This window comes from Montipora capricornis, chromosome 1 (genome assembly GCF_036669925.1).
Source record: "Montipora capricornis isolate CH-2021 chromosome 1, ASM3666992v2, whole genome shotgun sequence".
Classification (NCBI taxonomy): Eukaryota; Metazoa; Cnidaria; class Anthozoa; order Scleractinia; family Acroporidae; genus Montipora; species Montipora capricornis.
The window spans coordinates 33,357,175-33,369,674 of record NC_090883.1 but is presented as its reverse complement, the minus strand read 5'-3'; the positions used below and the strand labels follow the sequence as shown (position 1 = coordinate 33,369,674).

The 12,500-nt window shown below is 37.7% G+C and overlaps 1 protein-coding gene across 6 annotated transcripts in view; it reads left to right on the top strand.

Annotated features, from left to right (window-relative positions):
- Positions 1-3,591: 3,591 nt before the first annotated feature.
- Positions 3,592-12,500, top strand: part of LOC138039874 (coiled-coil domain-containing protein 93-like) — a 94,486-nt gene continuing 85,577 nt past the window's right edge. For 5 of the 6 annotated variants that reach the window (XM_068885714.1, XM_068885717.1, XM_068885725.1 and 2 more), the window contains exons 1-4: positions 5,744-5,837; positions 6,112-6,168; positions 7,479-7,576; positions 10,767-10,873. In XM_068885714.1, coding sequence (XP_068741815.1) covers positions 7,534-7,576; positions 10,767-10,873 — 150 coding nt within the window. In that variant the 5' untranslated portion in view covers positions 5,744-5,837; positions 6,112-6,168; positions 7,479-7,533. Of the gene's footprint in view, positions 3,760-4,136; positions 4,170-5,738; positions 5,838-6,111; positions 6,169-7,478; positions 7,577-10,766; positions 10,874-12,500 lie in introns of those variants that run through there. The other variant, XR_011130654.1, reaches the window with a different exon arrangement.

The following is a 12,500-nucleotide window of genomic DNA, read 5'->3' as shown; positions in this document are numbered from 1 at the left end:
TCCGGAATCACAGGTCATTGTTTTACCAATACAGAGAGTAAAAACTATCCTAAACATTCATAAAAGCTAACCTTAGGTCTAAATAGGCCTAAACAAACGTTTTTGGCCTAATTAGGCCTAAGGTTAGCTTTTATGAATGTTTAGGATAGTTTTTACTCTCTGTATTGTACTGTGATTCCGGATTCCGGGTTTTAGGGTTGTCCTTTTTAAATAACAAAATTATTATAGGTTCAAACATAACAGATGAATGAACAATACAAGAGCAACAAAGTCAAACAAATTTGACAGTAAATTTTGTTTATTACACAGTGACATACAAGCAATTCCATTTAAAATTCAGCTTACCAAATTTAGCTTCACTAAGACAAAATGTCCAACTATTTCGTAAACCAAACAACTTTTTTGAAGTGTCCATGGTCTCTGTGTAAAACATTTCAAAGCTCAGCTCCTTGCACTTCTTCCCAATGAACCTTTGATTATTCAATGCTTAAGTAACTTGAATTTGTACTGATGATTTCTTTAGTTCCATTCTTTTAGTTGTACTTTTTTTTGTAAATCCATTGTAAACTGATAGCACAGGATCGTGTTTCAAAGGCGCCATCGAGTATATTTTTCTTGTAAATATTGGCTTAATTTGTTGGAAAACAAAAAAATGCTGAGTTGATATTCAACTACTTTGCTGATGTCATCTACGGATCCAAATGAACCAATCAAAAAGAAGTTTTGTTGTTCAATTAGCCAATCACAAAAAGACTCAGAAAATGTTAACAAAGTAGTTCCTAAAACAAATTGTCCTTCGAGGAAGACAAGAAAATAGTGAAAAGTTTGTAAATAATATTTCACCTTTTACTTTTTAATTGTTATGTAAAACTCTATTATCAATATGTAACCGAAGATTTGTCATAATGCATGCTTGAGATTGTTTACAAGTAATGGTTTGTAACATGTGAAAAAGTAGTTTTGTGGTTTAATTAAAATTTTGAGATGAAGTTTTGTGTCTGTGCATGAATTGACTCACTTTGTCCTGTCACGCTACGCTCCCCATTTTTGGTGACGATTTCCCTGTGTTTTGAGTTCTACCCCCGCCCTCTGAAAATTATTCATTTTAAAATGCTAAAAATCGGAAAGAAACTCCACCTTTAGTAATTTATTGCTTTTGCCATTTTAGACCTCCCAATTTCAAGCAAAAAGTAAAAAAAAGAAGTAAAACATCTGTCATTTTACCGATGATCCACGTTTATTATTATTTTTGTTTGATATCTCGTCGAGGATGCTGAAAGTAGCATTTGCGAGCTTCAAGATTTTCGAATTTTCTGGCGGAGAATTCCCCCAGAACCCCCTACAAGTTTGCCTCTCTGGCGCTTGCTTGTTAGCCCCCTCAATACAAAATACGCTCCTCCGTCCCTGAATAACGCCAAGGAGTGTGAAATTTCCTTAACAGTAGCTCTGGTTTTCACCCCCTCCCTCAAGAATACTCCGTGGCATGCAAACGAGGCTGTGATGTAGCACTATTACCCCACCCACAATAAGAGGAGTTGTGACTTTACAGCGGAAAACGAAGGAATTTCGTGGGTCTTTTTTAATCTTCGGTTTTTGTTTTCGGCGGGATTCTGCAATCTAGTCCACTCCGGATTTTTATGACTTTATGTTTTTCACGCGAAAATCATTCGCGAATACAAATCCCTTCTCCCTCCCTTCCCCACCGGTACACGAGTTAGAAGAAGGCTCAGACCCACTATTGCAGTTGAGTTGGAGAAGAATCAACAAGCGAAATTGCAGGACTTCCTTCTTGAGATTATCGGGGCTTAAATGGAATGGGAACTTTCCACAAAAGAGCAAAAATTTTCCTTTCTCGTGTTTCTTTTCGATAGTTTGGAGTCCTCTTCATAATATTTTCGTCGTTGTTTATTTGTCCTTGTTTCAGCAAATCGAACATTCCTGTGCTCTTCAGAGGAAATTATTGACTCCGAAAGCCATGTTGGTATTATTAGAGCTCCAAGAAGACAACAAGATCCCCAAGAAATCATGCAAATTTGGCAAAGTAGTTCTTGGAATCACATTAGCCACAGCACTTGGAATTGTTCTTGTCAATGTACCGTTTGTCACACAAGCTCTGAGAAAAATTTGCCTTCCTTATGTGCCAGCGACGGAGAGACAAGTTGCTAATATTATAAAAACGGCAAAAACCTCTAAAAGGCAAGGATCAACGATGGTGGATTTGGGCAGTGGCAATGGGAGTTTTAGTTTAGGTACGTTGAAGGGGTAATTCTTGGGTTGCACCGTCACGCAATTAAAAAATATTTCGAAAACTATTCAGTGAATAAACTCAAGGAATTACGTTGTTATAGGAGATAAATATTTAAGGCACTTCTCCAAGTTTTAGGTCCGCACGTTTTCCCGATCTTCAAACATTTGTCGAAATTTTTTGCACAAATAAGCCCAGTATGGAGCCACCATGTTGGTGTAGCTCCAAGGGACACCAACATGGCGGCCGGAAAATAGTGCAAATATCTGGATCTTACTTTGGCCATCTAGGCCACTTATTATCTGAACTGACCAAGCAAAAATTTAGATAAGCACTTTTCCTAATACTTTAACCTCTAAAAAGGCTAAAAATCCCGACTGGATAAGTATATATTTTTCGACAGACACATTCATAGCTGTATGTCATGCACCTCCATAAGTCTGAAATTTAAAATGTTATGGTTTCTAGACGACGCATGTTCTTGAGCTGAAAAGTTGTTCACAGATATAAATTTACCCCCTCTCATGCCTGATGAAGATAATAACTTTAGTGGCTCTTTAGTTTCGGATTTTACAAAATGATGACGTCGCGTGCAACCCAAGAATAGGCCCTTTGCGTGACCGTGTCACGTGAGAACGGTAACCTTGTGTGAACCCTGTCCACAATTATCCGGATATTTTTGAGCATGAGTATGTGCCATGAAGCCCTCAGCAGCAATCTTAAGAAAGGAACTGGATCTGGATTTAGTGTCCATACAGTTCTGGATTCCTAGTGGATTTAAAAATATCCATTTTGGAGAGTGTATTAAAAAACTTCCAGATTTGCCAGCGAATTTGCCGGATATATGTGAACAGAAGGCGTATCCAGAAAGAAAAAAATGCAGATTCAAAAATATCTGGATATGTGTGGACGGGGCCTGAATCCTAAAAAAATGGTTGTGGTACAAAAATTTTGGTATTTGCTAAATATTAATTAATTAAAGTATGCATCAGTTGAATTAACATTTTATTACAATGTCAACAGGAACTGAAAACTAAAACAGAAGTACTGCGCAGAAAAGTGTGTGTGTCCTGTTATGCCTAATTGTAACTTCAGTCATAGTGATAACTATTTACTCCTTAACCATTGCACAACAAATATATTCATTAAGCTGGAGTTTCCTTGGAAGTCGGTCATTGATGGTATATCACAGTCCGTTTGTCAGATTTTCACTCAAACTTTTGTATTAAAAAGACAAGAGTGACAGCTTCTTACCTTGATTAGCCCTGAAGCATATGCTTGAAAAGTTATTAAAAACCCTGCATTAAGAAAAGGGTTTAAAAGCCAATGGGAGAAGCTGAGTGCACGGCATCTAATTTTCAGGGCTTTCCTATTTGCGTTTTAGAGTATGAAGGTGTTGGATGTGAAAATTGGGTGTGCATTTGGGCCAATCCTGGGCATAAGTGAGTAACAAAGAACTTACCAGATCCTATACACATTCGACAAACTACTCAAGGATAAAAGAAGTCCAACTGGTAAGTGTAACTTACAATATTTTGGCTTGTAAAATTAATATATTAATTTAATGAACATTTTCTGAATGCTCTTTACAGCCTCTTTATGGGTATCTAAGGGAAAAAATACAAGTTGTCACAAGCATGTATTTTGATGAGAAGGATTTTGCAAGAACTGAAATCGTACATGTTGGGGTAGACCAGGCAATTTGATGGGATTTTGCAATTCATTGTGACAAAATTAATTCTCTTTTTTCAAAGTTGCCATATCCAATCAATTTAGTCTAGTTCATGGAATGTTTCTTTTAAAAAAAACAGACATTAGACACTTACTATTTCAACTTCTCTTTTCTTTGTATACGAATAATTATAAAAAAGTTTGAACATATCTATTTCAGCAAGTCAAATGGAAGAGTCTTTGCTGTTTGTTGGTGAGTTTTAAAGTGCCTCTGATGTAAAAAATATCTCTTGCTTATTTTGAAGACCTTTCAAAATGATGAAGAATGGTGTTTTCTATTTTGGAATTCCTTATTTTGTTCCAGAGATATTCAAGTTTTTGTTAAAAATTGGTGACGTTACAAACATTGCAAAATGACTGTAATGAATCACAAAATTGAGAATATTTCCAAAAATATTGGAGTAATGATATTCAAACTTGGCACCAGTAATGTACATTAGATAAGGCACAAAGTGACACCCCTTAAGATGTGGCCATGGCAACAGTCTTGTTTCTAGTCCCTTTCTGCAATGAAACAAATTTCTTGGATTTTGAACAGATAAGTACAGGCAGATGGTCAGACTTGAAATGCATGTGCTGCCCATAGTGTTTTACATCTCTGCATAAGCTTACTGACAGTGGACATGCCTCGTCGTGACAATAAATGAGAAAATCAATCTTGAGTTAAATAGACGCTGCAGCAAAAATGGTGGCCATGGCAAGTCAGCAAGAGGGTTTCATTTTTTTGTGTTACTTGATGTAGATTACTGTTGCCAAATTTGATAATGTCAATTTTGTGATTCATTAGAGTCATTTGCAATTTTTGTGATGTCATTTTTTACACAAAAAACTTTAACATCTGTGGAACGAAAGAAAGTATTCCAAAAAAGAAATTAAACACCATTCTTCATCATCCATCTTTAAATTTCAAAAGATATTTCGCACTTCAAAGCCCCTTTAATGCGAAAATAGTTTACTTTTCTTTTTGATATGTCAACACCAACGGTTTAGGTCCACTCAAAAACCCTTTAAAGGGTTAACCTTTTCTTGGTTTTCACTCATGTGATCAACAGCCACGTTTTTCACCAAAAACAAAAGAAAACATTTGCATGATGACATTCCTGGAGGATTGGGTCGGGACACCAACATGCTGCCATTTCTTTGCTTGGGGACACCAACATGACCGTGGCCATGACACCATGTGAAACCCAAGAATTCCCTCCTGAGATTGAGAATTATAGATTTCACTCTGTCTAATCATGGTCTAATGCCAGACGATTTTACTCGCCTTTTGGGGCTGCTTTCGGGGGATGTTAATGGGGTATTTTCATTATTTACAACGATGACCGGGTCGGAAAAAAACTGAATAGGCTTTGAAAAATTTTCTTTCTGTGGAAACCGGCATTGTGTTATTTTCTTAAACAAAGTGACCAGGTTTTAAAAAAATGTTGACTTAATCCTAAAACTGGGGAGGAAATGGGATAGTTATTTGTTGAGAACAACACGTGGAACCAGTGTAATTGTATAATAATTGAAATTCACCCAATAAATTGTGTCCTGAAAGGGTTGTCACATCAACAGCACACTGTCGCAGTTATCATCATTGCTAAGATCATCATCATCAACATTCATTCTTAATGTCGCTAATTTATCCTTTGGTCCCTAAGGGGTTCCTATTGATGAGCAAAATCACCTGGCGTTAGACAGAGTAAAATCTCTATAAGTGGCTGGTTTAGTAGGAAAAAGGTTAAATTTATGCTACTTCAAACTTTTTTTTTCCTAGTGGCTGGTCAATAAAGCAGTTGAGAGAAAAGAAGAAATGGGCGACTACATTCGAGAGTTTTCTGTATCTCAGTTTAACAAGCACCACTCAACACCTAAGGTATTTGATGGGCTGTTTGCAATGTCTACTTTTTCTGTATGCTGTTTTCTTGTATCAATGTTTAAAAGGTGAATAGAACTTTTGCTTTGTCATACACATCATTGCGATAAATATTATCATTATATCTTATTATTTCAACCTTTTTCTTGCATTTGAACATAAATTAAGCATGCAGTTAATCGAAGATGGAGTTCTCATTTGCTCAACAGCTAATTGTCAACATGACACATGAAAATTATTCCTGTTTTATTGTCTTCATGAAAATTCTCTTTAGGATAATGAATTTTTAACAAGGAAGCCAAAGTGTGTAAGTGGAATGGAAATTCTAAAGGTAGGTAGATGTCTATGTAGACTTTATGCGCCGATCAACTCTTGGCCAGACTATAGTATGACAAAGACGAATTACGCAGCCAAAATTCCTTTGAAGACAACTTTTGAAGAACTTTTTTGTAAGCCAATCGCTCACAAATACTACTCTTCTATCTCGTCCAAACATGTGTTTTATAGCTGTTAGCGACTCCGGCACCTGAAAAAAAACCGGTTCAATTTTCCACACCCCACGCTCAAAAGATAGTCAATTGGCCAGGCTTTGCTGATTGCCGCATTAATAATAATAATAATAATAATAATAATAATAATAATAATAATAATAAATAAATGTAATAATAATAATAATAGTAATATTATTATTATTATTATTATTATTATTATTATTACATTTTAATTGTAGGCGTTTTGAAATGACTGTTTTGTTAGTTTCCTATTCATGCAATTATTAATATTATGAAAAGCCCCTCTCTTTCCAATCATCACAGACTTGTTTTGACCTATGTTATCCAGTTACGGTACATCATAATGAAGACTGAGGCATTTGGTTGTTGGGTAGTTTAAAGCAAGCTGAAAAATGTCCTCAGGCTGTGGCCATGAGGTTTTTACATTTGGGCAGAGTTTCAGTCCATCTTAATCTGACTGGGAACATTTATCTCCAAGTGCTTTGGTTTTCATCCACCATCAAAACATTAATTTTTAACATTAATTATAAGTAACTCAGAGCTACCTGCAATTACGTATGACTGTGGTTCTATGGTTTGAGATCAGGCAAACAAATGGCCTCAAACTTCAAGCATACGCACTGTTTTTTAAAACTGCCCTGACACATGGGCTAACAAATTGACTGGAGTATTGCAGGTGAAAATAATTGAAAAACGTCATTTGAAACTTGTGTCATTGTGTAGTGAAATGAAATTAATGAGTAAACAAGACTGGACCTACATTAACCAGCAAATTCACTGACCATGTGCCCGGGCCTAGGTACATATACATGTACTAAGAAATACTTTGACAAAGGGGGCAAAAGAAAAACTTTTGAGGTAATGCATTGTTTACGGTGATTTAATTCTTAAACATAGGTAACTTATAATATTATTCTTGAGGGTCAAGAGTCAGATGTTGTGCTTCGCCATGTTGGGCACCCGACTTGTTTTCCGTGTTTTGGCCACCAAGTTGGTAGTGTGTTAATGGTTATTGTTGGTGACATCTGGGCAAACACATCAGCCAATGAATTGGATGATGCGTTTATAGCATGAGATTTCTTACCATTACTTATCATTCACACATGTTCTTAATTCACCTTTGTCCCAGGAAACCTACAAACCACGTTGAAGGTACCGCAAACCAGAATCCATCTCTAAAAGTGATGAAAAAACAAGAGTTCGAACAACACTTCTGGAGTATGGTTGGTAAGCACACAAGCAAACACAAAAGCTCTTTAATCAAAATGCGATTGATCGAGACATATCCTAAATGTTTGGTTTAAAGGAGCAGTGTCACACTATTTTAGTCAAACCTCAAATCACTAAAAGACGTTCTTGCATCAGTGAACACCACAAAATAATGGTGTAGTTTTTTTGCCAATGACCATTGAAGTGCACTGAAGCTATTCTTTGTTGTTTATGGCCAAGGATGGAGAAGATGGAAATGGATTGAAACTTGAAAAACTGGCCATGACATGCTGTTCTTTCAAGTTTTGTCTTCAGAAAAACACCAAAAATTAAATATGAATAGCTCTTTGTGCCATAAATATATTTCATATCTTGTCAGTGGGTTGCCAGGATAGTTGTATGTGTGAGCTTAAGTTCTAATTTAATTAGATTTCTACCCATTTTTGACCTAAAAACAGCAAATTAAGCATGATAGTTCCCCTTTAATGCCTACCAGCTCTTCAAAGGGGCTGTGTCATGGCACTGCAGTTTATTTTGTGTAGTTTTAACAATATTACTCACCCCTACTTGCTATGCAACTTAATGTTAAGCCAGAATAAGTACTTTTCTTCTAAACAACTCAAATCAAAGCTTTGTGGTAAAACAATGTCTGTTGAGCATACAGAATTTAAGTTACAAACAACAGAGATAAACTTTGAAAACCTGTTAAGCTGAACAGTAAATTTTCGAAAATCCCAATCAGAATCCATTTTAATCTTCTCCAATTTTGCCCATCCGTGCCTCCTTTTGTATTTGCTGTTTTTATTCAAACCTTGCCTCAATGTTTTAATTAAGCAATTATTTTTATGTTTGGTTTGATTTGGTTTTCAACTCCCAGTCAAGGGACTGGTTTTATATCCAATCCCTTGACTGGGAGTTGAAAACCAAATCAAAGGTTTTAAAAAACCTTCAAACGCGAGAACAATGTTGTCGAATCGATGTTGAACTGACTGTGACAGTGCACAATCTTTTGTTTTCACTTAATTCGCACGGGTACTCAAATTAGTTACGTGTAATTTAATCGAAAGATTTCATTGGTTATCTTTGCAAAAAAGGTGTGTTTTGTGCACCGTCAAGGCCAAAAATACATGCAGACAAAAACATGAAACACGCTCCCGGGTAAGTACCCCAACCAGTACACACGAGGGAGTTTAAGAAACCACGGCGGCTACGGCGACGAAAACGTCACTTCAAAATATAAGTTTGAGCTATTCTAAGTACTTCATGATTATTCTATCTTGTTTATATTATTCAATATGAGCGAAGTGTCCTATAACTGGATTGGTACGGACGGATTCGAAGTAAAGAGTGAGACTGAAAGATTCACTGTAGTTTGTTCACGTTGTCGTCAAAACCTTAAATTTGGTAATTTCACGTAGTAGTTTTGACGAATACGGGAGAGAAATGTTAAAAAATGCGTGCCGCACGTGCAGCACGATCATTTTGGTTCTTTTAACCAATAATATTACTGCTATTTGGCGTTGTCGTTGCCGTAGGCGTTGTCGTTGCCGTAGCCGTCGTCATTTCTTAAACTCCTTACGAAGGACACGACGAGGGAGCTGAATGATGAAACAACCCGATTGGGGCATGGGAACTCTTGTGGAGGAAAAAGAAAAAAAGCCAATTTGATTGGCCAACTGGAGACACGTCATGTCACGGCAAGCAAATTTCAGTACACACGAGGGAGCTTGCTCCTGAAACAGACTCGTGCGACAGATTTACCCCTGGAGTTTGCTCCCTCATATCAAACCAGTTTGATATAAGGGAGCAAAACTCGGGAGCAAAAGTGTTGTTACGCAACATATTTTTTCGCTAGAAATCGTTGATGCAGACGACGGAGCTTTGCTCCGGGAGCAAGCTCCCTCGTGTGTACCGGCCTTAAGAAACAACTACGACAACGCCAACAACGCTGCAAAACAATAATATCATTTAATTGTGCTGCATGTTCAGCACGAATTTTAGCAAGTATCTTTGCGGTGCTCTGCATAACGACGACGTGAAATCACCAAATTTGAGGTTTTGTTGACAACAAAGAAAGCATGCAACACAGAATGTTCACTCAGAAACCGCTGTTACCAATTTATTTTTAGGATACTTCGCCCATATTGTAGGACGTGAACGAAACTGAATAATCGCTAAAGACTTATGATAGAACCAAGTTATATTTTGAGGTAACGTTTTCGTCGACCGTCGCCGGCGTAGACTTTAAACTCCCTATTCTAGTTTTGTGGCGTTATCGTTGGCGTTGCTGTCGTGGTTTTCTAAACTCCCATTAACTAACGGCAACCTAACCCTAACCATTTCACTCAATTTCTAGCCTGCGTACAGCTGCCCGCTCTCCTAGAGAAAAATTCGGAGAGGAGCGTCTGTGATTTACTGTTGATACCGTAAATGATTTAATAAACGCTCCCTGGCGTTTATTAAATGTTTGTGGTGTAACGGGGGACGTTAAATACATATAAGAGGCGTCTATTATAGAGGAGCGTTAATTTCAAGTTAACTGTAACAACTAGAAAATCCAAATAAAACTTGATGGTTCTGTATTAACGAGGCGACAACCGTAAATCTATAGTTTTATATCAGTGCGCTTGTCGTCATCAGGGTCAACAATGTTAGCACAATTGGCTTTGTCGACATCCGACTAAGTGATGACCTGAAAAGGGTTTGCGAGGCTGAGCTCATCTAATAAAGAGAGCTGTGTTTTTAACTGGTCCGATCCCTTTTCACATGGATGGCCGCTCTTGAAGGAGTGAATCATTGAATCTTCGGCCTTGAAGTTCCTGGATATCCAGCCGGAGCAAACCGAAAGAAAATTGCCGACATCCTAAGCGCAGAAATTAAAAAAAAAGAAGAAAAAGAGCGATATCCGTACTTTTAATGTAATATCGAACAGGATACAATTCGTAAGCCATTGGTGTCCGAACAACCAAGGTGTTAAATAAATTGCGTAATTTTGCTTTACAGAGCGTTTTCTCGATTTTTGGACGTTTTTTTTTTTTTTTTGGGGGGGGGGGGAGGGGCAGTGTCTATTAGACGCGGGGCGTTTATTAGAGAGGGGCGTCTATTTCAAACTCTACACCAAACCGGGCCCGTCACAGGCAGTTCTTGTTACACCCCATCGTTTTTATATAAAAAATAATAGGGTAATTCATTAAAACTAATTTTACAGCAAGCCGAGTTACAAGAGAATTTGGAGGCTCGAGGGAGAGGACTGCGGGAGAGCTGGTGGCTTCTCTGGAAAAACAAATTGCTGTACAAGAGAAGAAGCTAGAACAAGTACGTTGACTTCACTGTGTTTAACTCTGTGGTCTCCTTGGTAGGTTCTTCGTCAGATGATGATGAGGGCTACCCACTTCTCCAATGTATTTTATTCCTACATTATTGGTTCATTCATACACGATTCATGTACATGACGTCACAATGGTTCGTAATAATTCAACTCTTGTCATGAAAAGCAAACAGTTTTATATTATTTTCTTTACTTGAGAAAACTGCCACCGACAACATCTTGCCGACCAGATAATCTTGTCAACTTCAAAGCTGCGGTTATTGATCAAAGTACTACCACTTTTCCCGTCTTTCAAAGCCAATAAAAAAGTGAAAGTTCATTTTAAAGGTTTTAAAAATACTACGATGTATTTCGGATGATTTCAGAGAAGGAAAAAAAAGGATAAAAAGTGTGTTGAGGTGATAGGTACTTTAAAGAGCCCGCACACTATTCGAGAAAAGTGGGGGTCTTCCCGGTGTTGTGGCTGTCCTTTGCGAGAGTGTACGGGTGGGTGGGTATAGCAGGTCCACATCAGCTAAATAGTTTCCAAAACTTAAAACTACTTCAACAGATAAATAACTAACAAACTCTTCTAAAGGATGGCACGGCCTAATAATAGATGCTAATAGTACGGGAATTTGGCCGACTCTGAACAGTTGTAAAATTAGACCCATTTTGGTCTCGAAAACCTCCTTTAAAAGGCACTTGTTTTTTGTGAAGTACAACCACAAAAAGCATTTGGTAAATTGAACTCAGACCCTTCACAATCCAAACTTAATTACGCCACTAAATTGCTGTGAAATTTGTAGCGATATGAGGAGATCTTATATCCACTTTTTGGACGCGGTTTTGCCTTTTGCAGTGATCTAATCAATCGCTGGGTAAATGATAAAAATAAAATGATTAAAAGTGGTGTTAACTGGTTTTCGAATCAATGGCTTCTCTGCGGTTTCAAGCGTTACCGTTCGTCACGCTCGAAACGCCGTCTTACAGATCTTTCTTAACCTGCGTTTGCCCTTTACTAATAATTGGGCTTGAGAGAGATGAGGTCAAACGTTGTGCGACTCGCTAATTGGCCACTTTGAGGATGCGTGAGAGACAGGGAAAGGAAAGGAAGAGGAAAGGAACTTAGTTTAAGTGTCTAGTCGTTCTAATGCTGGCGCACTAATTGGGGACACTGTCAACTGAAATTAACAATGAAAGGAAATTAAGTAAAATGTTGGTTTTTTAGGAGAGGGGAAACCGGAGTACCCGGAGAAAACCTCTCGGTGCAGAGTAGAGAACCAACAAACTCAACCCACACATGACGCCGAGTCTGGGAATCGAACCCGGGCCACATTGGTGGGAGGCGAGTGCTCACACCACTGCGCCATCCCTGGTCGAGAGTCTTATTGAATTGCATTGTGGGACTGTTTTGGGGACGAGCCACTGTTTATGTAGTCGTTTACTCTGCAAAGCAAAAAGACTTTCGAATATTCTTGTACGATAACAATTAACTTTGGATTAAATCTTTGTCTTATGTTGTATGTACCACGATCGCAATGACCTTTTGATCAAATCTGTTCGTTTTCCAGACAATCTTGCGCGTTGGCAAGCGAGCCATCGTTTTAAAATTGCCATTGTACAGTATTTTTG